This window comes from Cetorhinus maximus, chromosome 23 (assembly GCF_964194155.1).
Source record: "Cetorhinus maximus chromosome 23, sCetMax3.hap1.1, whole genome shotgun sequence".
In the NCBI taxonomy this organism is placed as follows: domain Eukaryota; kingdom Metazoa; phylum Chordata; class Chondrichthyes; order Lamniformes; family Cetorhinidae; genus Cetorhinus; species Cetorhinus maximus.
In genome coordinates, this window is record NC_135901.1 from 15,406,177 (window position 1) to 15,432,379 (window position 26,203).

The 26,203-nt window shown below is 43.5% G+C and overlaps 1 non-coding gene and 1 gene segment (V, D, J or C); one reads left to right on the forward strand and one right to left on the reverse strand.

Moving 5' to 3' along the window:
* Positions 1 to 1,614: 1,614 nt before the first annotated feature.
* trnal-uag (transfer RNA leucine (anticodon UAG)) lies at positions 1,615 to 1,696 on the forward strand. Its single transcript has one exon. It is a non-coding gene; the product is annotated as a tRNA-Leu (tRNA).
* A 5,843-nt stretch (positions 1,697 to 7,539) lies between these two features.
* On the reverse strand, positions 7,540 to 25,840 carry LOC144696944 (Ig heavy chain C region, membrane-bound form-like). The segment is given in 8 exon segments: positions 7,540 to 7,983; positions 8,122 to 8,249; positions 11,658 to 11,987; positions 12,691 to 12,999; positions 13,404 to 13,715; positions 13,929 to 14,228; positions 24,520 to 24,610; positions 25,719 to 25,840. Coding segments are annotated over 7 exon segments (1,431 nt in total).
* Between the last annotated feature and the right edge of the window lie 363 nt (positions 25,841 to 26,203).

Here is a 26,203-nt window from a genome sequence, read left to right on the forward strand (position 1 = left end):
CGGTTGAAAATGTTTAATAACTTTTGCTAGTTTGTGTGCAGCGGAATGGCGGCTGTTTTTATTTTGTTGGATGCTCTTTACCTGGACAAGAGGAGTCACGTGGCTGTATGACGCTGTCTTTCATAACACAAGTGAATTAGCGGGCTTCCCTTCACACTTAACAAAGCAAAAGGGTTTTTAACAATGCTTTTATTTTGCTGAGTTTCAAACCAGGAACCTGTTAAGTGTTAGGCAAATATAGTAACCATTACACTGCAGAAACAATGCGCAGCTAAGGTCGCAATGGACCTGCCCACAATGTTAGCCTGTGCAGTCATGCACTTCGGATCTTTGTTTTGAGGAAATGGAATTCAGCTGCTATGAATAGGAATGCTGGAGACAGACTGATCCAACAATGTCATCATAAAATGACACAGTACATTAGGAGACAATTCGGCCCATCGTGTCTGTGATATCTTTCCATAACCTTGATTTTTCCCCCCTCTCAAGTCATAATCAAATCGCTTTTGAAAACTCTGAGTGAAGAGAAACAATACTGAAAGAGGTGCAGGAGTTTCTGCAGTGCCCATGCGGACTGTGTGATCATCAACAAAGTTCCTCTGACCCAATGACATGAAGAGTTGGACTCGAGATTCTCATAGATTTTGAAACAAAAAATGTATTTATGCAGCTGATTTCATACGAACTTTCAAATTAAGTTTATTGGGATCAAGCATGCCCTCATTTTTCTCAGTCGATCTACACAATCCAATTCCCCTTGCTCTACACACTGTGAGAGAGGCTGTTATAGAAAAGACGGAAAGGTTTGCTGCAACGACACAAAGCCTTGGTTAGATCACACCAGGAGGACTGTCGATAGTTCTGGGAACGGCACCTTATAAAGGATCAATATTTGCCTTGAAAGTTTCAGAGAAGCCGCATTGATTCTGTTGGTAGGTTTGGAAATTGAAAGTTGTCCATCCGCAGCTTGTGGCACTATTTCCCCTCACTGTTCACTTCATGTTCATGTCGAACACACTCGATGCTGTTATTGGCTGAACAAGTCTTCTGTGTTTTAACGAAACAGGCTGTTATTCGGCGCTCCCACTCCTGCCGCCCGGGTTGGGCCCTCATCAGGGAATGTTGTTTTCTTGTTGCTGTGTGAACTGTCACAATGAACTGATCCCGGAGTCTCTTTCCCCGGGATCGACAAAACCCGTCACTTCTCCTCCTTCATTCTCACTCTTTCATTCCCAGTTTGAGTCGGTTCTCCTTTCGGGCTCTTCAACAAATCCATTTGGACGGACAAGTGGCAGCTGAAATTTAATGTGAGGAAGTGTGAAGTGATTAATTTTGGTTGGAGAGGAGAGGAAACAGAAAATAATGGTTATAATTTTAAAGGGGCTTCTGTTTTGCACAGTGAGTGGTTCGGATCTGGAATATATCAATGTGGTCAGTTCCATGAGGGGATGGAGGTATTTTTACCACCCCAAACTTCATTCACATTAGTTGTGCACCTTCATATTAAAAAGGTTCAGAGAGAAAAAGCAGGTTTGAAAGAGGCAAGAGATTGATTCTTTCTGTATTTTAAAAAAAAAATTCAGTCAAGACAATGGCATTTGCGCATTTTGTTGTGGTAGTGTGGCCGAGCGGTCTAAGGCGCTGGATTTAGGTTCCAGTCTCCATGGAGGCGTGGGTTCGAATCCCACCACTGCCAATTTTTTACAAGATTCACCTTTTCAATCAATGTAGCCAAATCCTTCAGTGTGCGCTCGGGACGTGTGCAGTGCTCTATTCTGGCGGAAAGATCTAGGAGACACAGGTGGAATTACAGGCCAGGCAGGAATAGGTCGGGTTGTCTGCCTTCATTTTCTGCTGAACCATTGCATGATTTCAGGTACAGAACATTAAAGGATACCTGGTCCTTGTGTACAGGGCTGAGTGGTTAAGGTAATTGGCTTGAAATCTTCTGGAGTTTCCTGATACAAGTTCAAATCCTACCAGACTGCATTTCTCACTACTCTTGATTTTCAGAACTAATTATCAATTAAATTGACTCAAAATCCTTCAAACGTTTCTCTGTCTTTTTCATTTCTGTTCAACCGCAAGCATTCACCAAATTTGCAGCCGGAAGTGTAACAAAAACAGAGACAATTTGGTGATATCCATTCTTTCTGGATGTTTGCCTCTCCTTACGCCTCTGTCACTATCGGTGTCTATGTCTCTGTGTGTTCCTCTCCATGTGTCAATGTGATTCAGTTCCCTGAGGGGGTAAACGCATTTTTACCATTGCAAATTTTATTCACTTTCGTCATGTATCTTCATGGTAAATGGTACAGAGAATAACAGTTGGATTAAAAGTTGCAAGAGGAGATTGGCCTTTCTCTACCGACTGGAGCTGTTAGCATAGCTCAGTGGTTAAAATACTGGTATTGTAAACCAGGAGTTGTGAGGTCTATCCTTGCTAGTGCCTGCCATTAAAGTTTAGCTGATAAAAGCGGTGGAAATGTAAACTGTTGGGGGGACACAGATAGGCTGCAAAGAGATTTAGACAGGTCAGGGTAACAAAGATGGAAAATGGAGTGGAGTTTCGGGATGTGCGAAGCTATTCAGAAGGACCTAAAGGAATTTTAAAAATCTGAACTATTTAGGCACAACAAGTAATTAGGAAAGCTAATTATCATGACTGTGAGGGGGATTGAAGTAAGGAAGTTATGCTTCACTTGTGCAGGACACTGGTGAGGCCATGTCTGGAGTATTGTGTAGAGTATTGGCTTCCTTATTTAAGGAAAGATGTAAATGCATTAGAACGAGTTCAGAGAAGGTTTACTGGACTAATACCAAGAATGGCCAGGTTTTTGTTTTTATATTCTTCATGGAATGAGGGCGTCGCTGCCTAGGCCAGCATTTATTGCCAATCCCTAATTGCCCTTGTCTTATGAAGAAAGGCTGGGTAGGCTAGGCTTCTATCTGCTGGAGTTTAGAAGACTAAGAAGCGACTTGATCGAAATCTTTCAGGTCCTGAGAGGCCTTGACAGGGTGGATGTGGAGAAGATGTTTCCTCTTGTGGGACTTTCCCTGATCCAATGACATGAAGAGTTGGAATCGAGATTCTGATACAGTTTTTGTACCAAAAAATGTATTTATGCAGCTAATTTCATACCAAACTTTCAAAACTTGTGGGAGAACCTAGAACTAGGGGCCACTGTTCAACAATAAAGGGTCGCTCACTTGAGACAGAGATGATGAGATTTTTTTTTCTCCCGGAGGGTCGTAAGTCTTTGGAACTCTTCTACAAAATGCGGTGGAAGCTGAGCCTTTGAAACGTTTTAAGGCAGAGCTAGATTGATTCTTGATCAACAAGGGGGTGAAAGGTTATTAGGGTAAGCAGCAGGTTTCAATCAGATCAGCCGTGATCTTATTGAATGGCGGAGCAGGCTTGAAGGGCCGAGTGGCCTACTCCTGCTCCGAGTTCATATGTTTGCATGTTCTTTAAGTCCAGATTGCTTACCAGCTCTGTGTCCGAATGCCACAAAGTCAAGGATGATTGAAATTTTCACAGAGCAACTGACAGTGGATTCACTCGGTGTGATGGTGTGTTCCAGTTCTATATGTGCAATCACAGAATCAATTTCTATTTGCTACTTCCCAACAGCTTGGATGCTATGCACATGTTTGATCTAATTTATCTCATTTTCTTCGAAATAAATATTCAGAAAATTATTTGCCTGGGAACTTACTGGATAACAGCAGGACTGGCAAAGTTTGGGCAACGTTTCCTTGTGGCCAAAGGACACAAAGCAGAACTGTGTCGGTAATATAAGTAGAAGCAGCAACAGAGAGAATCTACTCGCCCTAGATGGTGTCAAACCACCAATATTTGGGTTGACAGCTGAATTCGCTAAACAAGATGTTTCACAAACACCCTGGTGACCTAGTGGTTAGGATTCGATATTCTCATCGCCCAGGTTTGATTCCCGGTCTCGCTGTTGTGCAAAAATATCACAACCAGAAACTAATTACTGATTCGAAAAAGTCTATCATGCCCAACAACTCATCCCCTTCCCACGGCACCTTGCCTGCAATCGCAGGAGGTGTAACACCTGCCCCTTTACCTCCTCCCTCCTCACCGTCCAAGGCCCCCAAACACTCCTTCCAGGTGAAGCTGAGATTTATTTGCACTTCGTGCAATTCAGGCTATTGTATTCACTGCTCCCAATGTGGTCTCCTCTATGCTGGGGAGAATAAACACAGACTGACTGTCCGCTTTGCAGAACACTTTCACACAGTCCGCAAGCATGACCCAGATCTGCCTGTCACTTGCCATTTCAATTCACCATCTCGCTCTCATGCTCACATTTCTGTCCTAAGCCTTCTACAATATTCCAGTGAAGCCCACCGCAAACTGAAGGAACAGCATCTCATCTTCTCATCAAGTACTCTCCAGCTTTCTGGACTCAATATTGAGTTCAACAACTTCAGACAATGAACTATTCCTCCATTTTCGTTTCCCTGCAGCCCCTACCCCCCCAAGTGCCAGTCTGCATCTTGTTCTCATGTTTTGCTTTCAGACAGCGCTGACACTTTTTCTACTATTAACACATTCTACCACTTTGTTTCCTTTCTTTTTATTTGTTCATGGGATGTGGCCTGGCTTGGCCAGCATTTATTGCCCGTCCCTAATTGCCTTTGTTCAGAGGGCATCTGTCAGAGTTAGTCACATTGCTGTGGGTCTGGAGTCACATATCGGCAGATTTGCTTCTCTGAAGGGCATTAGTGAACCAGATGGGTTTTTACAACAATTGACGATGGTTCCTTTCCATATTTTTATTGAATTCAAATTTCACCATCTGCCATGGTGGGATTCGAACGTGGGTCCTCAGAGCATTACCTGTGGTCTCTGGAATGGGGTCTCAGTCCTGTGACAATATCACCGCCTTCCCTCCAGTCAGTGCTGACCTTTTTTAAAAAAAATATTAACACATGCTTTCGTCTTTAATAGTATCATTACCGTTCCCTTTGACTTGTGTTCCATGGCATTTTTGTCATTTATTCTCTCCTGACCTCCGACCTATCTCTGACCTTCTATTTTGCTGCAGCTGCTCCACCCACCCTCAGCAGCAGAAAACCCAGCACATTTCTACCTCCCTTCAGTTCTGAAGAAGAGTCATATGACTGGAAACGTTAACACTGTTTCTGTCTCCACAGATGCTGACTGGCCTGCTGTGAACTTCAGCGTCCCCTGTTTTTATTATAGCACGAATGGCTTTATCAGGACATAAAATACAGGGCAAGTCGTCACAATCAGTGGAATGAGAACCAGAGTTAAAAGTTCTACGTGGGTATTAAATAGAACTGGAAATATCTGAGATGGAGATTAGGAGTTAAAAGATGTGACATGAAAGTGGAGGAACTTGATGTCAGTCAATTACTTTCCATGGTAATGCTCTGGGGACTCGGGTTCGATTCCTACCATGGCATATGGTGGAATTTGAATACAATAAAAATCTGGAATTAAAAGTCTAATGACGACGAGGGACCATTGCTGTTAAAAACCCATCTGGCTCACTGACGTCCTTTAGGGAAGGAAACCTGCGATCCTTACCTGGTCTGGCCTACATGTGACTCCAGACCCACAGCAATGTGGTTGACTTTTAATTGCACTCTGAAATAGGGATGGGCAATAAATGCTGGCCCAGTCATCGACGTCCACATTCCATTGAAAAATTTAAAATAAAAAACTTTTACTGCCGCGGCCTGGGTTGGATTTGAGGTGTGGGAATGAGGGTTCTTTGTGCATGTCCACACTGCTTAAACAGAGTTATTTTATTATTGGTTAAAAACTGAAAAGGCATAACAGCTTCTGCCAGAGTCAGTGGAGTAAGAATTGAAACTTCGCATCAGAACTGGTATCGGAGGGAATGAAGCAGGGAGAGAGGATCCCTGGGGTGATGTTCAGTGAGTTCAGAGAGATGATATCAGAAGGAATGGAGCAGGGAGAGAGGATCCCTGGGGTGATGTTCAGTGAGCTCAGGCGGATGGTATCAGAGGGAATGGAGCAGGGAGAGAGGGTCCCTGGGGTGGTGCTCAGTGAGTTCAGAGAGATGATATCAGAGGGAATGGAGCAGGGAGAGAGGATCCCTGGGGTGATGTTCAGTGAGTTCAGGAGGATGGTATCAGGAAGAATGGAGCAGAGAGAGAGGAGCCCTGGGGTGATGTTCAGTGAGTTCAGGGGGATGGTATCAGAGGGAATGGAGCAGGGAGAGAGGATCACCGGGGTGACATTCAGTTAGTTTAGGAGGATTGTATCAGAGGAAATGGAGCAGGGAGAGAGGATCCCTAGGGTGATGTTCAGTGAGTTCAGGAGCATGGTATCAGAGGGAATGGAGCAGGGCGAGATGATTCCTGGGGTGATGTTCAGTGAGCTTAGTTGTTTGTTGCGTCAGGCAGGCAGCAGAGTCTGGGAATTTCCACGATTTGTGCCCTCTGGTATTCCTGACAAACCCCAACTGTGGTAATAATTTGCAGGATTACTGCTCGATAATGTGTCTGTGTCAGATCGGCCCTAGATTCTAGGAATTATCCCATGGTTTGTGTCAACTGTCCTGTCAGCCTCATATATGTATTTTTTGTTATACATTTATGCGATGTGGGCGTGGTTTTCTGGGCCAGCATTTATTGCCCATCCCTAATTGCATTGAGAAGGTGGACTGTGACGTCTCTGCCTTGTGAGTGTTTAATTGGACAAGGTACAGAGAGTCCAAACGAATGCCCTGGGCGCATGGGTTCAAATCCCAACATGGCAGCTGCTGGAATGTGAATTCAATTAGTAAAACCTGGGATTGAAAACTAGCCTCAGGAATGGTGACCATGACAACTATCACCGATTGTCGTAAAAACCCATCTGCTGCACTAATGTCCTTTAGTGAAGGAAATCTCCTATCCTTACCCGGCCTGGCCAACATGTGATTCCAGGTCCACAGCAATGTGACTGACATTTAACTGCCCTCTGAAACGGCCTCAGAAACCAGGTTGTTCTGGGCGGCTTTGCTAGCGACACCCACATCTCATCAAAGGATAAAGAGAGAAAAAACTTTTACCCCCTATCTAACCCCTGCTGCACCGACCCTGAGAGTGTTAGATGGGACAGTGTAAAGGAAACTTCCGTCCTCCATATGCTGTCCTGTATGGGCCTCTGATGAAGCAGATCCCTGCTGTTTACAATTACCTGACATGTGACTGTGATAGACCTGAGTGGGAGTGAAATCACCGAGGTTCTGCTCGCTCTGCAATCATTCTGCCTCTGGGATTTGCCATAAAAAGGCAGAGGGAAAGATGTATTAACACCGATGGGTCGCTGGGTGGCTCAGTGACTCTTTCACTGAAGGGCCTTGGGTTCAAACACATCTCAGACAGGGCTGGTGAAAAATACCTCTCTGGGAAAGATGGGAAAACCGTGTAATGGGGAAAATGGAGCAGTGTTGATGGGCCTTGGGGGAAGGAGTTCAGCAAAAGCCAGTTCATTTCACATTCGCGATTTATTAAAATTTTCAGAGAACATTTTACAGAAAAGTTTATTTTAAAGTAAACTGAAATGAATATAACGACTGAAAGTCACATTGAGAACAGAGCACATTAGCCCTGAGCTGCCAACTATATGTACAACAGTAACAGACACCAGGAAGAGGAAATAGGAGCTCAACATAAAGAGAACGTAATAAATGTGAATGAGGAATGAGGAAAGTTACTTATTTACACAGGGAATTCGAATTAAAGGGAAATTATAAGCCATAATTGCAATACAGTCATAATTACCTCGCGCATTTCAAACAGAAAAATGGAAATACCGCCCATGATTGTCTCAGTTACAGATTCGGAAACATAAACAGAAGGTATTTTATTTTCAGAGTCACCAAAGAGGCATATTTTAAATTTGTAACACAGAAATCTCAGTAAACAGCTGAGGAAAGTCTACGGTGTCCAAAATGCAACCGATCACTTGATCTGAAAAAGAGGATAAAATAATGAAGCAGATGTTTAGAATGTGGGACATTTGTGTTAGTGTTTTAATCAAGGAAACATTGAGAGATTTTTCAAACCGCTTCTGTCAGTTTGAAGTGTGAGTGGATTGAATCTTCTGACCTTCACCAGAGTGACGGCAGTGCTGTAGAAAATGCTCAGGAAGAACAGGATGATGAACGTGGAAGCGGTTGTCCAGATGTTGCCGTTATCATCCTCAGAGTCTTCAATCCAGATGCCATCATTGGAATCTACGAGGATATAGCCAAGGAAATACAATTAGATTGTTTATTAGTCCAGGATATCTTTTTCAATATTCTCTTTACTCTTTCCTAAGTTATTAATGTATTTTCTAATTTAATGTTCAATGTATATATGATGTTAAGTTCGTGAATCTCAGTAACCTATCTCTGTAACTATTTCTCCTTTACATTCCTCGTACAGCCCATGTCGGAAAATGTGACAACTTATCTTCAGCAGCAGTTTATTTTCCAACAATTTCGTACGATCTATTATTGGAGAATATTATGATGGATATCGAGAGAGATTCACTGAGCTACTTATTTGGAAACTGTGAACGTTGCTTTTTAAAAGCTCGGATGTGAGTTCCCATCTTGTTTGTTTATTTGTGATCAACGTGCGTCATTAACTTAAATCAGTTTCTCAGTAAGAACATTGTTTCAGTGTGTTTATCGGGTCATTATGTAATCGAGGCAATTGCCGGAGGATATTTTTAATATATTTTTTCCCACCTATTTCTATTATTATTATTTTAAAAATTTATTTCCATTCATTGTTTTAACTCCACCTTTTTGCCTATTTTGATTTTTTTCCCACACCCCACTAGGGCCACCTGTCACTTTCTCATTCTGCTTTCTACCCTTAATGTCACTATTAGCACCTCCTTCAACCAGTATCACCAGCATCAACACCCCTTCGACCTTTTGTTTATTTCGCAATCTCTCCTTTGCCTCCACCTATCACTGGCCTTCTATCCAGCTTCACCTGTCCCACCCCACTTAAACAGTATATATTTCACCACATTTTTACTTCTCTATAGTTCTGAAGTAGAGTCATTTGGACTCAAAATGTTAACTCTGTCTTTCTCTCCACAGATGCTGCCAGATCTGCTGAGTTTTTTCAGCAATTTTTGTTTTTATGTTGGAGGATATGCCCATTAAAAAAGTACATTTGAATTATACTTTCTTCAATACACTGGCGTTTGTGTTGTGCTTTAGTTTTTGTCTATGTGTGCATGAGTATCTCGTGCTTTGCATTACTCTTTCTTTGTGTGTCCATATGTGTGTAAGAGTGTTAATGTGTGTGTTCATGCGCCAATGAGTGCTGATTTGTGTATCTGAGTGTCTGCGTCTGTGTGTATACTTTGTTTTTCTGCTAATTTGTATTATGAGTGTGTTATGGTGTGTGCTTATGCGTTGATGTCTATGTTTATTTATTACTATCTGTGTGACTGTGTGTTTATGCGTCCTTGCCTGCTAATATGAGTATTAATGTTTATTTTTGTGTTCCACGTATGTGTCAGCATATTTATGTCTGTGTCACAGCGTGTGTGAGTATGTGTGTGTGTGAGAGAGAGTTTAATGTGTGCATTTGTGTCTTGATGGATATTAAGAACTATGTATCAATGTGTGTTTAGGTTTTCATATGTACTAACGTCTGTTTTTTGTGTTCTCGTGTGCATGTGTATGTTTGTGTCGACATGTGTGTCTGTTAATGTGTTAGTTTGTTCTTCTGTGTTTGCGTGTCTGGGTGTTGTCTGCTCATGTGTGTGCATGTGCTAAGGTGTGCCCATGCATTTGTTTTAATGTGGTTGACAGTGTGTGTCTTTATGTCTGTATTTCTGTCATTATGAACGTGTGATAATGTATATGCTAATAATTACATTTGTGCTTTATGCCCTAGTATGAGTCTGCTTGTCTGGTTTTATCTGTTTGTGTGTGTGTGATTGTGTATATGTGTGTGAGTGTGTATGCATTTGTGTGTGTGATTGTGTTTATGTGTGGATGTGTCTGTGTGTGTATTTGCGTGTGTGATTGCGTATGTGTGTGCGTCTGTGTCTGTGTTTGTGCATGTGTTTGTGTGTGTGTGTGTTTGTGCGTCTGTGCCCATTTGTTTGTGTGTGTGTGATTGTGTGTGTGTATTTGTGTATGTGTGTGATTGTATGTGTGTGTGCCAGTGCGTGTTTGTGTGTGTGTGTTTGTGTGTATGGGTGCGTGCGGGTGTGTGGGTGCGTGCCTGTGTGTGTACCTGTGACTGTGTGTGTGTGCGTGTCTGTGTCTAAGTATCTGTGAGTGAGTGGCTGTGCCTAGGTATGAGTGTGTGTCCATTTGTGTCAGTTGTTTGTATTTTTATTATTTTTCCAAGTTTCACCGGGTACCAATGATCGAGTCTGACCCTGACAGTGAAACGTTTGGTGAATATTTTCAATGTTCTGTATATAAACGTGTTTTCTGTGAGATGCAAGGTGATATCAGGTGAACAAATGCAAAAATTCCACGGCGTGCCTCTCAAATTCAGGCAAGAACCACGAAAAACGCAGGGAGGATTCAATCACCAGTTTAGATTCGGATTATAAGAAATCAATGTTAGCAGCAGGTCAATAGGAATAAGAGTGTTAAAACTTTACATTTTTCATTTTCAGCATGTTGGAAGTTAATGCCTGCGGACAGTAAGCTGGAAGCCGACTTGTGCTATTGGTAACTGGGTCCTTACAGCAGAGGCCTGTTCTCTTCTAGATTCTCTGCTCGGGGACTGAGAGTCCAGTGAGTTAATAGTTTCCCTCCCTGTAGTCGGCTAAGCAATTTTCCTTTCGGTTCTCTCTGCTGAGAAGATGGAGGCACACCGGGTTAACCAATGACCTTCCTCGTCTTTTTGTTTCGTAAGTGGAGGTAAAATTGGATAACAATTTTCCTTTCAGTTTTCCCTGTTGGGGAAGTGGGGGTACAGCGGGTTAACAATTTCCCTTCCCCTCTCTCTGTTGGGGAAGTAGGGGCACAGTGGCCAAACAATTCCCCCCCACCCTTTGTTGGTAAAGTGGGGGTACAGTGGGCTAACAATTTCCCTTCCCCCCTCTCTGTTAGGGAAGTTGGGGTACAGTGGGTTAACAATTTCCTTCCCCCTCTCTCTGTTGGGGGGTTGTTGGGACATGTTTCTCTGTGACCCTCACTTCAGTTCCCAGTGGGTGTGGTGCAGCAGCTTAAAGCTGACATCCATTTTAACGGGATGGGCAACAAGAGAAGCAGTAACACCGAGTTCTAAATGTGCTGAGTTTGTTTGTCGGAAATGGGAAATTGTTAGATTTCCCCTCAGTGGGAGGAGAGCTGGTGAAGTTATTTTGCAGAATCCTGAAATGAATGAGCTTTACTCTGTCTCTAACCCAGGATGTATCTGAGCTGGGAGCACTGGGTGTACAAGACTTGGTTCTGAGCCCTGGAAATATCCGATTTTAAATGAACAGGTCTAACATCAGCAAAAGTGGAAAACAACATTAATTAAGCGATTGTGAATTTAAATTACGATTGGAGAAAAATACTTTATTATTTATTTATTGAAGTTTGAAATGTGACCGAGAGATTCTCATTGACATGAATTAACGGTGTCCATCAGTGCAAGGGAAATATTCACAAAACTCGGTTTACCGCTGGATTTATCAACCGTTCTGTTGATGATCTTTAAGGGGATCGCTTCATGTCCCACCACACAGGAGTAAGAAGCGCCGCTGGCCCACTCCTCCGCTGCAATGGATAACAGGCTGTACATGAAGAAGGAGCTATTGCCGTTCTCCGCCACCACCTCGGTGTTCTTGTAGTTCCCGGGATTCACCGGCTTGTCATTGACGGTCCACTTGACGAAGATCTCTCGGGGGGAGAAACCTCTCACTAAGCAGCTGAGGGAGACGAACCTCTGAGCGGAGACATCTTCTGCCGAGGGCAGGAGGACAGACACGGACGGTTCCCGCGGATTTTTAACTGCAGAAAATATACGATAAATGTCAATCAACTGGAGAATATCGGAGACAATGAAATGGCTGGTTAGATGTGAGAGAAATATTTTTGTGATGAATATTAAAGGTTTACATTATCCACTCATTGGAAATAGAACACCGATCCTTCACTATTGCTGAGTCAAAACCCTGGAACTCCCTCCCTAACAGCACTGTGGGTGTGCCCACACCAGATGGACTGCAGCGGTTCAAGAAGGCAGCTCACCACCACCTTCTCAATGGCTATTAGGGATGGGCAGTACACGCTGGCCGAGCCAGCGGCGCCCACATCCCATGAATTAATTAATAAAACATTTTGGGATCTGTTCGGTTTTCCAGCTCGGAACATAGGTGGACACAATCATTTTCCCTAAGAACCTATGGGGTTGAACTAGAAAGTTTCTCAAAGTTTACAGCACAGAAACAGGCTATTCGGCCCAATTGTGTTGGTGTTTAAGCTCCACACCAGGCTCCTCCCACCTGACTTCATCTAAACCCAATAGCACAGCCTTCAATTCATTGTTCATTCATCTACTTTTCAATTTCCTTCTTGAAGTCTACAGGCCCAGAGCGTTTAGTTAGTGGAATTACCAATCGGAGTGGACCTTAATACATTGACTACTAAATATTGACCCTCACATTGGACATAAACACAATGACTCACTTATTGCTTCAATTTCACCGCTCACCTGGTTCTTTGTGGATGGAGCTTCTTAAAGGAGTCGGCAGATCCTGATGGCTCACCACGCAGTAGAACTCAGCCCCACTCAGCCAGGCTTGTGTCGAGATGTTTACGTTGCTGACCACGCTGTTGTGATCCTCTCCCGGCTGGACGGCAATCTCTGATTTCAAAGGCTTCTTTTCTTGGGTCCAGGACTCGAGGACTCCATAAGGGGCATTAGAAACGATGCAGGTTAATGTCACCGTCGCCTCCAGTAAGACCTGTTCTATTGGCGGTGGCAGCAGAGTAATTGTGGGATCGTTGCATTGGGAATGTTCTGTGAAACAGAAATGAAAATCAATCAAAGTTTCACATTCAGAATCAGCAGTATTCAGCCTTCACTCTCTAAAGGAGAATATATCACCTTCGATATATCAACCTCGAACTATCGTCTTTAATCTTCTTTACACAATGCAAAGCCAGCTTGGTCTGTGTAAATTGTTCTCATAATTTAAGTCCTTCAGCCCCGGTAACATTCTGATGAATCTGCGTTGCCTCAGTCCCAATACAAATATACCATTCCTGGGCCCTGGAATGCAGTACTGAAAGCCGTTTTATAAATAGGGTGGCTGCACTTTCCAACACTCTATCCCGAAGGTGTTGCCAACTTTAATAAATTCCAGATTTGATTAACATCGGAGTGCAGAATGCTCGATTGCTTCCTCCGTTTTTATTTCTTACCCTCACACTTGGTGGCGTTTCGACTTTGGGTGACCCCTTGATGAGTGACCTGACAGGTATAGACCGCGTCGGTGAACCATTCCCCAGCGGAGACTTTCAGCCGACTGGTCGCCGAGAAGTTCCCGTTCATTTCAAAGGCGGGAGAGGTGACAATTCCTGAATCCATGGGTTGTCCATTCTTCAGCCACTTCACGGTGATTGACTTTGGTCGGAAATCGATGATTGAACAGACGGCGGTTGCAAATTTGTTGGTTGTGATTTCTTCCCGGGAACTCATGGTGAGGAGAACAGTTGGAGGGAAGGTTTCAGTACCTTCAAGAAACACAGGTTAGACATTTCTTGCAGAAGAAATTGATAACAGATACAATGAGTTCGTATATTTTAACAGGCTTCTCCCGTTAATAGACACTAACCTGGATTTTCCCGGGATCAGAACTATGCAGAGCACTATAAATGCGTTATAACCAAGACCCCATACAGGTTAATCACAGTCTTTCTGTTTCTCACAGGTTCCCCAACACTTACATTGCATTCCAATGCTCTTGTCTGAGCCGCTGTATTGAACCTCACACTTGATTTTGCTGCATTCCCCCTCTGACTCGGTGATGGTTAACTGGCTGCTCAGGGTGAAGGTTCCCTTCTGGTTTCTCACTGACGGGTAAGTCTTAAATCCAGTGGTGATCGGCTTCCCATCTTTCTTCCAGATCATTTTGGTGATTTCCGGGGAGTAGTCCATCGCCAAACAGCCGTAGGTGACGGAGCCGTCGGTGTTGTGTTGCTGACAGGAGGAGACCAGGCTGTAGAGAGTGGGCGAAGACGGTGTCGCTGGGAAAGAATGGCCGATTGAACAAGTTAGACTCTCATTTGTGATCATTAAGTAACCAAACAGCTTAAAATGTGACTATAACTATAAACATATCCTAATATATTCCAACTAAAACCCACATCCACATTTGATCATTTATTATTTCCATCTTTTGGTGACCCTCACCTGTCGGTTCCCTCTTTAGAAACCCACACCTCTTTTTCCGCCTCTATCCCATTACTAAAAGAGAACATTTTGATATCATCTGAATGACGCTTCTTTCATTGGATTAAAATGGAAGAGCAGAGCATTTTCCCCATTATTTCGGCCACCATTTATTTCTCAATCAACAGCACTTAGTGATAGAGAAAGTGTCTCGTCATTTATATCATTGAAGTTTGGAAATTGGCTCTGTTCAAATTGACTGATGCCCCCTCCTCTCTCCACGTTCCCCCAAAACAAAGAATAGCAACGGCCCTTCGAAAGTACCTTTGTAATGGTAACTAAAATATGACCATAGAACTCTAAATTGAATACCAGTTACAGTAAGTACGACATTTTCCAATCGTAGGTACATGTGAACATGCGGATCATTAGCAGGAGTAGGCCATTCGGCCTCTCGAGCCTCCTCCACCAATCACTCCGATCATAGCTGATCTGATTGTGGCGTTAACTCCACATTCCCGCCTACTCTCCGCCAACCTTTGACTCCCTTGACAATGAAGAATCTCTCTACCTCTGCTTTGAAATATTAATGACTCCTCCTCCATCGCTCTCTGGGGAAGAGAGTTCCAAAGTTTCACGACCCTTTGAGAGAAAAATAAAATCTCCTCATTTCCATCTGAAATGGGAGACCTCTTATTTTCAAACTGTGTTCCCTATCGTTCGTCTCTCTCACAAGAGGAAACATCCTTGCAGAATTCACCCTGTAAATTTCCCTCAGGATCTTATATGTTTCAGTAAAATCAGCTCTCATTCTTGTAAACTCCAATGGATACAGGCCCAGCCTATCCAAACTTTCCTCATAAGATAACCGACGACACCTCCCAGTATCATTTGAATGAACATTCTCTGAACAGCTTCTAATGCTTTTATATCCTTTCTTAAAGGAGACTAAATCTGTACACAGAAATTCAGACGAGGTCTCATCGACGCCCTGTTAAACTGCATCAAAACATCCTTACTTATATATTCTATTCCCCATGTAATAAATGACAACAATCCCTTTGCCTTCCTCATCACTTGCTGTTCCTGTATTGTAACTTTTTGTGATTCATGCAATAAGGGATCCACACTCCTCTGTACCTCAGGGTTCAGAAATCTCTCTCCCTTTCAATAATACGCAGCTTTTGTATTCTTCCTGCCAAAGTGGACAAGTTTATATTTTCCCACATTATACGGCATCTGTCATTTTTTTTGCCCACTCTCTTAACCTATCGATATCCCTTTGTTGACCCTTTATCCCCTCTTCACCACTTACTTTCCTATCTATCTTTGTGTCATCAGCAAATTTAGCAAATTCATTCAGCCCTTTCATTCAAGTCATTGGTATAAATTGTAAATAGTTGAGGCTGCAGCATTGATCCCTGTGGCACTCCACTTGTCACATCTTGCCAACCTAAAATAACCAATTTATCCCTACTCTCTGTTTCCTGTTAGCTAATCAAACTTTTACCCATGCTGAAATGTTACTGCCGACACCATTATTTTGTGTAGTAACCTTTGATGTGCCACTTTGTCCAATGCCTTCTGGAAGCCCAAGTACAGCACATCCACAGGTTCTCCTTTACTCATGTTCCTTGTTACTTCCTCGAAAGGCCTCAAATAAATCAGCCAAACATGATTCCCCTTCCACAAAACCATGATGGATCTACATAATTGCATTTGGATTTTCTAAGTGACCCGTGAGAGGCTCCTTAATAACAGATTCCAGCATTTTCACTCGGGCAGATGTTAAGCTAACTGGCCTATAGTCCCTTGCTTTCCCTTTCCCTCCTTTATTTAATTTAAAAGCCTCATTCTCTATTTTCCAGAGACCTTTCCAGAATCTAAGGAATTTTGGAAAATTAAAACCAATGCCCCTGCTATTTTAGCATCCACCTCGTTGAGGCCAAAATATTTAGCCAACTTCTCTGCCCATTTCCTTACTTTCCTTTCTAACGGGCTTGTCCAATCCGTGTCCCGTGGCTGGATTGTGGCCCCCGAAGCCCCTTGAAATGGCCCCCTCCAATCACAGGCGGGACTTCTACCACGTTAGCGGCTGATAGGCTGACTAGTGGGCCTATCAGCAGTAAAAGTGGGAGACAAACAGGTTGTGATTGGAGGGTCAGCAACCACCCCCTGGAGAAAGGCGCAGGGAGCCGGAGGGAAGCGCACAGAGACATTCTCTCCCATCTATCCCAGGCACTTAGCACTTTTCCCCAGGAATGGAAAGGATTTCAGGAGGAGGAGAGACAAGGAGGGAGAGAGAGGGAGAGATAGGGAGAGTGGGGCCCAGGGCGTCTGGTGCCTCCGCTCGCAACTGCTGTCGCCCAGCTCTCCCCGCGAGAACCCGGCTCTCAGCCCTTCCTCCACCCCCGGCCTCAGTGCCCTTCGCCCCCGCCTCTCTGCCCGCCCCACCCCCCGCCTCTCTGCCCTTCCCACCAACCACTTCCCTGCCCGGTCGGTCCCTGCCCCCGCGCCTCCCTGCCCTTCCCCCCATCCCTCCTCCCTGCCCTTTCACTCCCGCCTCTCTGCCCTTCCTCCCTCCCTCCTCTCTACCCTTCCCCCACCCCCACCCCCACCCCCCCTACGCCTCTCTGCCCTTTCCCCTTCCCGCCTCTCTGCCCTTTCTCCCCCATCTCCGCACTTACTCAATGGGTCTCTGCACCTTCGCCCGGCTCTCTTACCTTTTCCACTGGCTCTCTGCCCGTTCCCCGGCTCGCTGACTTTTGCCCCGTCTCTATGCCCTTCCCCCCTAATATCCCCCGGCTCCCTGCCCTTTCCCCCCGCCCCTCTGCCCTTCCAACCGACGCTCGTCTCTCCCTAAGGCCATGCTCCACTTTTCGGCCCTGCTAGGCCTTAGGCCTCGCTTCCTGCTCTCTCTTCCTCGCAGTTACCGCCCTCCCCACAACGATTTAGGAAAAGTGATCTAATGAGTGAGCGTGTGCATGATTGACAAAGTAAGGGTGGCTGAGTGACAGAGTGAGGGCGGGTGCGTGGATGAGTGAAGGAGTGAGTGAGGGTGGGTGCTGAGTGAGCGTGGGTGGGTGTCTGAATGTGGGTGAGTGAGAATGGATGAGTGAGTGAGTGAGGGTCATTGAATGAGGGTAGATGAGTGGGTGAGTGAGGATTGGTGGGTATGTGAGTGTGGGTATGTGAGTGAGGGTGAGTGGGCGTGTGAGGGTGGGTGCATGAGTTATTGAGTGTGAGTGAAGGTAGATGAGTAAGGATGGGTGGCTGAGTGAGGATGGGTGAGGGTGGATGAGTAAGGGTGGGTGAGTGAGGGTGGGTGAATGAGTGTGAATGAGGCTGGGTGAGTGAGGGTGAGTGAGTGAGGGTGAGTGAGTAATTGATTGTGAGTGAGAGAGGGTGAGTTAGGGTGAGTGAGGGTGAGTGAGTGAAGGTGAATGAATAATTGATGGTGAGTGAATGAGGATGAGTGAAGGTGGGTGAGGGTGGGTGAGTGAGGCTGCGTGAGTGAGGGCGAGTGAGTGAGTGAGGGTGGGTGAGTGAGGGTGGATGAGTGAGTGAGGATGGATGAGCGAGGGTTGGTGAGCGAGGGAATGAGGACGTGTGAGTGAGGGTAAGTGAGTGAGGGTGAGGGAGTGAGGGTGAGTGAGTGAGGGTGAGTGAGTGATTGTGGGTAGTGAGGGTGCCTAGGTGCAGGAGGCTCATCAAGGCGATGTTTCTCCGGATGATTTTCCACCCCGGCTCAGCTTTCTGTTGCCTGTTGTTCACAGCCGAGCCGGAGGCTCCTCCATTCGGCTCCACCTCCTCCCCTTCCTCTCCATCGATCCTGTCCCGATTCTCCGTATTGATCAGCTATCAGTAACACCGGCTGTGTAAAGTCAGGCAGCAATGTAGATCGCTGGCCAGCTGCTTTAATGCCGATGTCTTTCTTTAAGAAACCTGTGTCAGTGCGCGAATAGGCAGACTGAGGGGGCTGGGGGGGACAGTTACAGCAAAACCAGGATGGGCCGTGAAGGCATCTTGCACCAAGTGTGCCCCAGTGTTGGGGATCCAGGAGGCCATGGTCTCCATCACATCTCTCCCCTTTCCTTGTTTCTTTGTGTTTGGTTCAACACTTGGAAATTCTCCACATATATAGTGATGTCACCTGTTTAATTTAATTTTACACAAAAATACCACAGAAATGGAACAATGAACATGCATGCAGCTTAATGGATTTTCATTCTGCAATTAGCATTTTCTGTGTGTGAGAATGTGTGTGTGTGCGCGAAAGAGAGGGAGAGAGAGATTGCATGCAAGTGTATGTGTGTTTTTGAGAGAGAGAGAGACAGAGAGAGACAGTATTGTGTATGTGACAGAGAGAGTGTGTGTGTGTGAGATGGGGAGTTTAAATGTGAGAGTGTGTGAGATAGAGAATGTGTGTGTGGTAGAGAAAGGGTGTGTGTGTGTGTGTGTGAGAGAGAGAGAGAGATAAAGAGAGTGAGAGAGAGTGTGTGAGAGAGGGGCAGTGTGTTTTTATGTGCGTGTCACAGGGAGTATAAGTGTGAGAGAGCCTGAGATAGAGAAATGTGTGTGTGTGAGAGAGAGCTACTGTGTGTGTGAGAGAGAGAGAATCTGTAGGGGTGTGAGTGGTTGGTAGGATAAGTGTATGAGAGAGAGTGTGTGAGAGAGCGAACGTGTGTGTGTGAGAGAGAACGAGTGTGTGAACGAGCCAGTGTGTGTGTCAGAGAGAGAGAGAGTGGGGAGAGAGAGAGTGCGTATGTGAGAGAGACAGAGAATGAGAGAGAGTGCATGTGTGAGAGAAAAGTGTGTGTGAGATGGAATGTGTTTGTGTTTCTGCGTGTGTGAGAGGGAGAGAATTAAGATGTGTGTGCATGTGTGAGAGTGTGTATGTGTGTGGGAGATAGGGTGCATGTATGTGAGAGGGAGAATGGTTGTGGTGTGCGTGTGTGTGAGAGAGAGAGAATGGGTGTGTGAGACTGCATGTGTGAGAAAGAAAGAGCGCATGTGTGTGTGAGAGAGATAGTGTTCAAGTGTGAGTGTGTGTAGTTGAGAGAGTATGTATATGAGAGAATTTGAGTGTCTGTGTGAGAGTATGTGTGGAAGTGAGAGGCAATGTGTGAGAGACAGAGTGTGTGCGCGTTAAAAAGAGTTTGTGTGTGAGAGAGAGAATCTGAGAGAGAGTATGTGTGTGTGTGACACCGAGAGAAAGAGAGTATGTGTCTGTCAGAGAGAGTGCGTGTGAGAGAGAGTGCGTGTGAGAGAAAGTGTGCACGTGTGTGAGAGAGAGCGTGTGTGACAGAGAGAGTGAGCGAGTGATTAAGAGACTGAGTGTGTCGAGGTAGATCAGCCATGATCTTACTGAATGGAGGGCAGGATCGAAGGGCCGAATGTCGTCCTCATGGTCTCATTTCTGTCATTCATTCCTCTCCCTGCAGGTGGCAATCCAATGACTCAGTTTTTGATGGCGGCTCCTTTTCCCCAAATCCCCCGCGGCTGGTTGTTTGGAGCGGGAATCTGGTCATTGTCCATTTCAATCGTTTAAATAACTCGCAGCCTCTGACCAGATCAGAACAGGCGCTGCTCTCTGGAGCCTCACTGTCACTCCCTGATTCTGTTTGTTCTGAAATTGTGCTCAAGTTCAGGTCACTCACATTCAATGATTTTCTGATACTCAAAATCCTGAAACATAATTAATTCATTAAAATTTATACATGTTCTCTCCAGAAATATTGTTAAAAATAATTATCGTGCGTCATTTCACCAGAGCAATGACGCAATTTATTTTTACAGATCTGGCTCGAGAACCCACAGCCAGTTAGTTCGATGCTGATTCAGTTTGATTGACTTCTGCGGGGAGAAGACTCTCGGGTCAGGGACAGGACAAGGTAAGATATGAAAGCCCCCACTCCTCCCCCAGTACACTCCTGTCATCAGCTGCAAGGGTGGGATTCAACAGAAAGCCAACTCTCCACTCAACTGTCAAACACTCCAGGTCAGGTACAGCACCGGTTTGATATAAAATAAAACTTCCTCAACATTGTCCCATCAAATATGTCCAGGAGAGGGTTCATTCCGGTTTTGAAATAAATGCTGTGGCTGCAAGAGCCGGTCAGAGGCTGGGAATTCTGTGGCGAGTAATTCAACTCCTATTGCCCAAAGACAACTCACCATCTGCAAGGCACAAGTCGGGACTGGGATTGAATAGTTTCTACTTGCCTCAATGAGTGAAACTTCAAAAAACCCCAAAGAACACGATACTATCCAGGACAAAGCAGCCCACAGAATTGGTTCCCCATCCACTACCTAAAACATTCCCCCCCCACCACCCCCCCCAGCCCACCGCCCGTGACAGCAGTGTGTATATTGTATTGGATGTATTGTAGCAACACGCCAAGGCTCCTTCTACAGCAATTTACAAACACGCAACCTCTCCTAACTAGAAGGACAAGGGCAGCAGGTGCTTGGAAACACCGCCACCTCTACTTTCCCCTCCAATTCACCCACCATCCTGACTTGGAACTATATCGCCGTTCCTTCACTGTCAATGGGTCAAAATCCTGGAACTCCCGATCTAAAAGCACTGTGAGTGTACCTGCAGCTATTCAAGAAGGCGCCATTTCAACACTTCCCCAAGGGGCACTTAGGGATGGGAAACAAATGCTGGCCCTGCCAGTGACCCCAATACCCTATGATAGGATTAAAAATAAGATACAGACTAATTTCTTCCTCCACACTGTCCAACCAAATAGGTCAAGGACAGCTACAGCACGGATTAAAATAGAATAAAGCTGTCTCTGCATTGCCTAACCGAACACTCCCAAGGCAGATACATCACTGGTTTAAAATAGGCCAAACCTCCTTCGACAGTCTGTCTGTCGTTTCTGAATTGTCCTTTCTGACTGTCACAATGGGTTGGGTATCTCATTTCTGAGGCGCCTGGTCAAAAAGTCAAACTTTCACATTTCTCACAGATACAAGTTTTTTGAAGAAATAAATCAAATTGCACTTCCTGAAATACAGGAGAGCGAACCAGAAGGTTAACAACCAGTCAGGAAGATTCCTGGTCCCAGCACAGTGACCACGCGCACAGAAACAGAACAGACACAAATGATGCAACAATCGAGTTCCCAGCAGATAGATCTGTTCAATCTGTCCATTTCTTTATAGCTGTTTGATTATAATTGATCAATGGTCAATTTAGTACAATTATTCTATAACTAGTTTGAAATTAATCTGATTTCCATTTCAAAACTCCATTTGAAGTCCATCTAATTCTCCCTATGTGTCTCAAATCTCCAAACAGTGTAAGATTTAAGTTACAGAGTCACAGAATCGCAGTGCAGTAGAGGCCGTTCGGCCCATCGAGTCTGCACGACACGTGAGAAACACCTGACCTACCAATCTAATCCCATTTACCAGCACTTGGCCCATAGCATTGTACACTAAAAATGAGCACAGCAAATAGTACAGATTCAGGATAATTTGGTGTCCGTAACAGACACTCAATTACAGGGTAAGAATTAAACAAATCAGGAAACACTCACATTGAAAACCGATTACCCGCTGATTTGATTTGATTTTAGGTATAAATATAACCAATAAACTCATCGAGGCGAAACACCTTATCGAGCTGAGCACAGCTGAGTAAGAAAAGTATTATTTTCTAAATTCATTTTGGATACAATGACAAATTCTCTCCATCCTTTGAGATTTTGCACTCACTATAATGACCACTGTACTACTTAATTGTTGGAGTTCATTTATGTTGAATTAATTATCACCAATATTATATTGTAAGTTAATTATCTTGTTATTGTCAATTCATTTTCTTGTTAGCTGACTTCTACTCTCTAATATTAAAAAAATGGTTTTCAAAAATTGAAAATTTGTTTCTCCCTGGTACATTGTGAAATAATTGGGGTTTATTTAAATCAACCTGACACTGAAACAATGTTAAACAATAAACTTCAAATTAGTAGATGGTAACATTCAGGCAAGTATATCAATTTTACTTAAATCTAATCACTATTTAATATTTTACTTTTACTTCTACTGCTCTGTTTTAACGGACAAAATTGTAAACTATGCGTGTTTCTGAACGCATTGAGAAATCACAAATTCCATCTATTCTCATCGAGTAATTCACACGACGAATTTATCAGTGGAACATTTTGAATATTTTCATATCTGGCCGGGGTCACATCGCATTAACATGAACTGTAACATCATCTGTTTGCAAAAGCAAACTTGTCTTAACTCGAAACTATATGTAAAAAAAATGTTCCTGGCAGTTACTTATTATCAATAAAAGTGCTTCCTAGATAACAATCCCTATAATTTAACTGTTAAATATATTGTTCATTGAAAGAAGATCCAAATTGATCAATATAAATCTTGATGAGAACAATTCATTCAGATCATCTGCGACACTGAAATATCATTAAATTGTTTCGAGATTTTCTTCTTCAATTTAATATTTAATAAGAATTAAGCATGAATCTCAGATATAATCCATTCTTCTCGTATAATTCTATCCTGTGTACAGCACAGCTATGGGGGACAGGATGTTTGTTATTCAGTTCAAAACTAACATTAATGTTTGCCATTAAACCTGTTTGCATTTCAAGCTTTTACTTGTCAATCTCTATTCATATGCAGTCTGCACTTTCCTACAGTTCAATAAAATGTAAGAACTATTCATTTACTGCCAGCGAATTCCACCCCCTCCCCAGAAAACTCTTTAAGGTTAGATTAGTGACAACTATCTCGCTATCCAAATCCCAATGACATTGAAGGAATAGTATGGTTCCGGCTGCACAGAAAGAATATAATAACTGGATAGACATATTGCCAAACTGCAATGTCAAACTCCTCTTTAAGTCAATACAAATGTTATCAGGGATATAAAAAAGTAATCCAAAATCTCTTGTGAAACTGAACAATTCTGTAGAATCAGTATATTCTTATTGAATTTTTATCATGCATAATCACAAAATGTTTCCAGCCTAAAAACTTTCCAGATCATGTCAATTGTGCGCAGTGCACAGCAGAATTGTGAAAAGCGATTAATGATCAATTGGGTTAATATGAAAGCTGTTCAGTCAATATGGAGAAATATTACCACATTATAATTGTTGGAATTACATTAATTTTACTCCACAATTTGAAAACTTGGAAACTATGTAGCTTCTGATTGCAGTAAGTAATTATGTTCTGAATGAGCGTCATAATCCATGGTTAAATTTAATCTGCGATTATCGCTTAAAATAAAAACAGGATGTTCTAACACATCTTTAAACGCTTTTTCCCCATTTCTGAAGACTCTGTTTTCTGCCTACAATCACTCTTCGAGCAGATACAAACAGGTAGATTGTTTCTATTCAATCACAAAATGTGTAACCGCTCAATGTCACCGAGTTTAAACGATGCAGAACCGCCAAACCGTTTCACAAATTCTGTTCATTCAAAGTCGCCCGACACACAATCTCCTCAGCAGAAAAACACCAAATCACATCACCGAGGGGCTGAAATCCGTTTCATGGTGAAGCAGCTCAATTCTACAAACACTTCCAACAGAATCCAATGTAACATTGCAGGTAAATCTCAATATCGAATCCAGGCAACTCGCTCGTCACCAAATGAATGAATAGTTAAACTAAACAGAAATATGGGATAATGTCAACAGCATTGTGAGTAGGAACATCTTTAATAAATTATTATTGAAACTTAAGCATATTTTGCTAATACTGGGTTTGATTTCGAACATATTTAAACCTTCGTGCAGTAGACGGTAAAACCCACAGCCATTAGATGTCACCGAGATTAAACATTGCAGAAACGTCAAACTGTTTTTACAAACGTTAGATATTTCAAATAGCCCGGCTACACAGCATCTTCAGCAGATAAACTCCAAATCACAACAACCAGGGACTGAATCCCTCAGCAGCACTTTTTGTCAAGACACAGCGCCATTATATAACTCAATTTCAGCAGAATCACATGAAGCATTGTGAAAAAAATCCGCATAAAGAATCCACCAAACCCATGTTTCAGTGAACGAATGAATTATTAAAATAGACAAAAATGTAAAGCAAAGACTCAAATAAAGCAGTTACTAAATAAGTGCATGGTTCTTACCTGCAGTCACCGTCACCATGGTCCCTTGTCCCCAGTAGTCCATAGCGTCACAGTGTTACATTCCCTGGGCTGTGCCATACAATAACTGTCCCTGCACGAAAAAGACAGAAATCCAACATTATTTAAAATATTCATAAGTCAGGAGCAAAGTAAGGTCACGATGAATCTTCACGAAATTTTATTTGCATTTCTAGATATCTTTAGGTATTCATAAATGACCCTCATGTTTTATAATTCACAGAGTAACACGTGAATATGTTGTTGAAATCACCAACTGATGAATGGATAATTATCACAGTTTTTCCATTTTAAACCATGTTTTTTGGCAGTGCTGGACAAAAATAATATTTTACTGTAAACATAGCAGGATTGTAAAAGCGAGCACTGACCCAAGCAGACTCAAGTAATGCTGAGGGGTTTTTGTATTGACAGTAACTGCTGTGCCACCCAGTATGTCACAGTGAGACACACCATGTCAAATACTGTTTTGACATGGTCAAAACAGTCAAAGACTGTTAACTGTAAATACAGAGATTTAATATCACTGCGCTCTCAAAAACCCGATTCCGACTCGCTTAAGAGTGAGTCAGTGAGATATTCCAGCCTGTGCTGGTCATTATATTTATAAATGCGATTGGAATTCTTTTAAAGCCTCCGTGCAGATTTAGCGTGTCCGTCAACACTAACAAAGCGGAAGACTCTAATACCTTTTCGCAAACCTCGACCCAACATTTTATTTAACTTTCATTTTCTTTGACGTTCCTGCTGTGTTAGTGATCACCAATTTGAACAAACTCCTTCTGAGGTTTTTGTATGATGATGTCGCTGTGCACAGCACTGTGACCGACTGTAGTATCACGGTGAAATACACCCGCACAAAAACTGCACCCTCTCTCTGTTCAGTGCTGCCTCTCGATATTCTTCAAATAGACATTTACCTCTGATCTGGTTTAGAATTCATGCAGCAATTTACAAAACTCAATGAACAGAGACCTCCGTCAAGTATCAAACATATCAAAATGAACATTATATCCAGGCCTGTAATTGCGGAAACTGTTAACAGTAAATATAAACACAGAAAAAAGCTCAGCTCATTATATCGATTGGATTGTTAGGTTTTACTGTTAAATTTGTTGTTTTACTTTTGTTGTCTGGTTCTGATCATTACAGTTAATATTACATTTAAAACAAGTATTGACCGTCAGGTTATGATGGAAGTTGTTGAGTCCCTCTCGATCTGTTCTTGTTCGGGTCCAGCCCTGGTTCCTCTCGCTGTGACTCTCTTGCACAGTAATAGATCGCGGTGTCTTCAGTCTTCAGGCTCGTCATGTCCAAGGATAGCATGTTCCTTGAAGTGTCTATGGACGCAGTAAATCGATTCTTAATTCCTGGGGCGTAGTTGTTATTGGATGAACTTTTGTAGTTAAGCAGCCACTCCATCCCTTGTCCGTGAACGTGTCGGACCCATTGCATCCTGTAGCTGCCAAGATCGAAGCCGCTGGTTTTACAGGTCAGTCTCAGGGAACCTCCGGGACGCCCGGTCTCTGCCTCTGGCTGAGTCAACACGACCTCCGACTGGACACCTGTAAAAATATATCAAAAACCCCGAGGATTAATCCTGGTGAAATGATTCCTGACCCTGTAACATTCCAGAGAAAGATTAACACTGAGACAGTAACAGTGA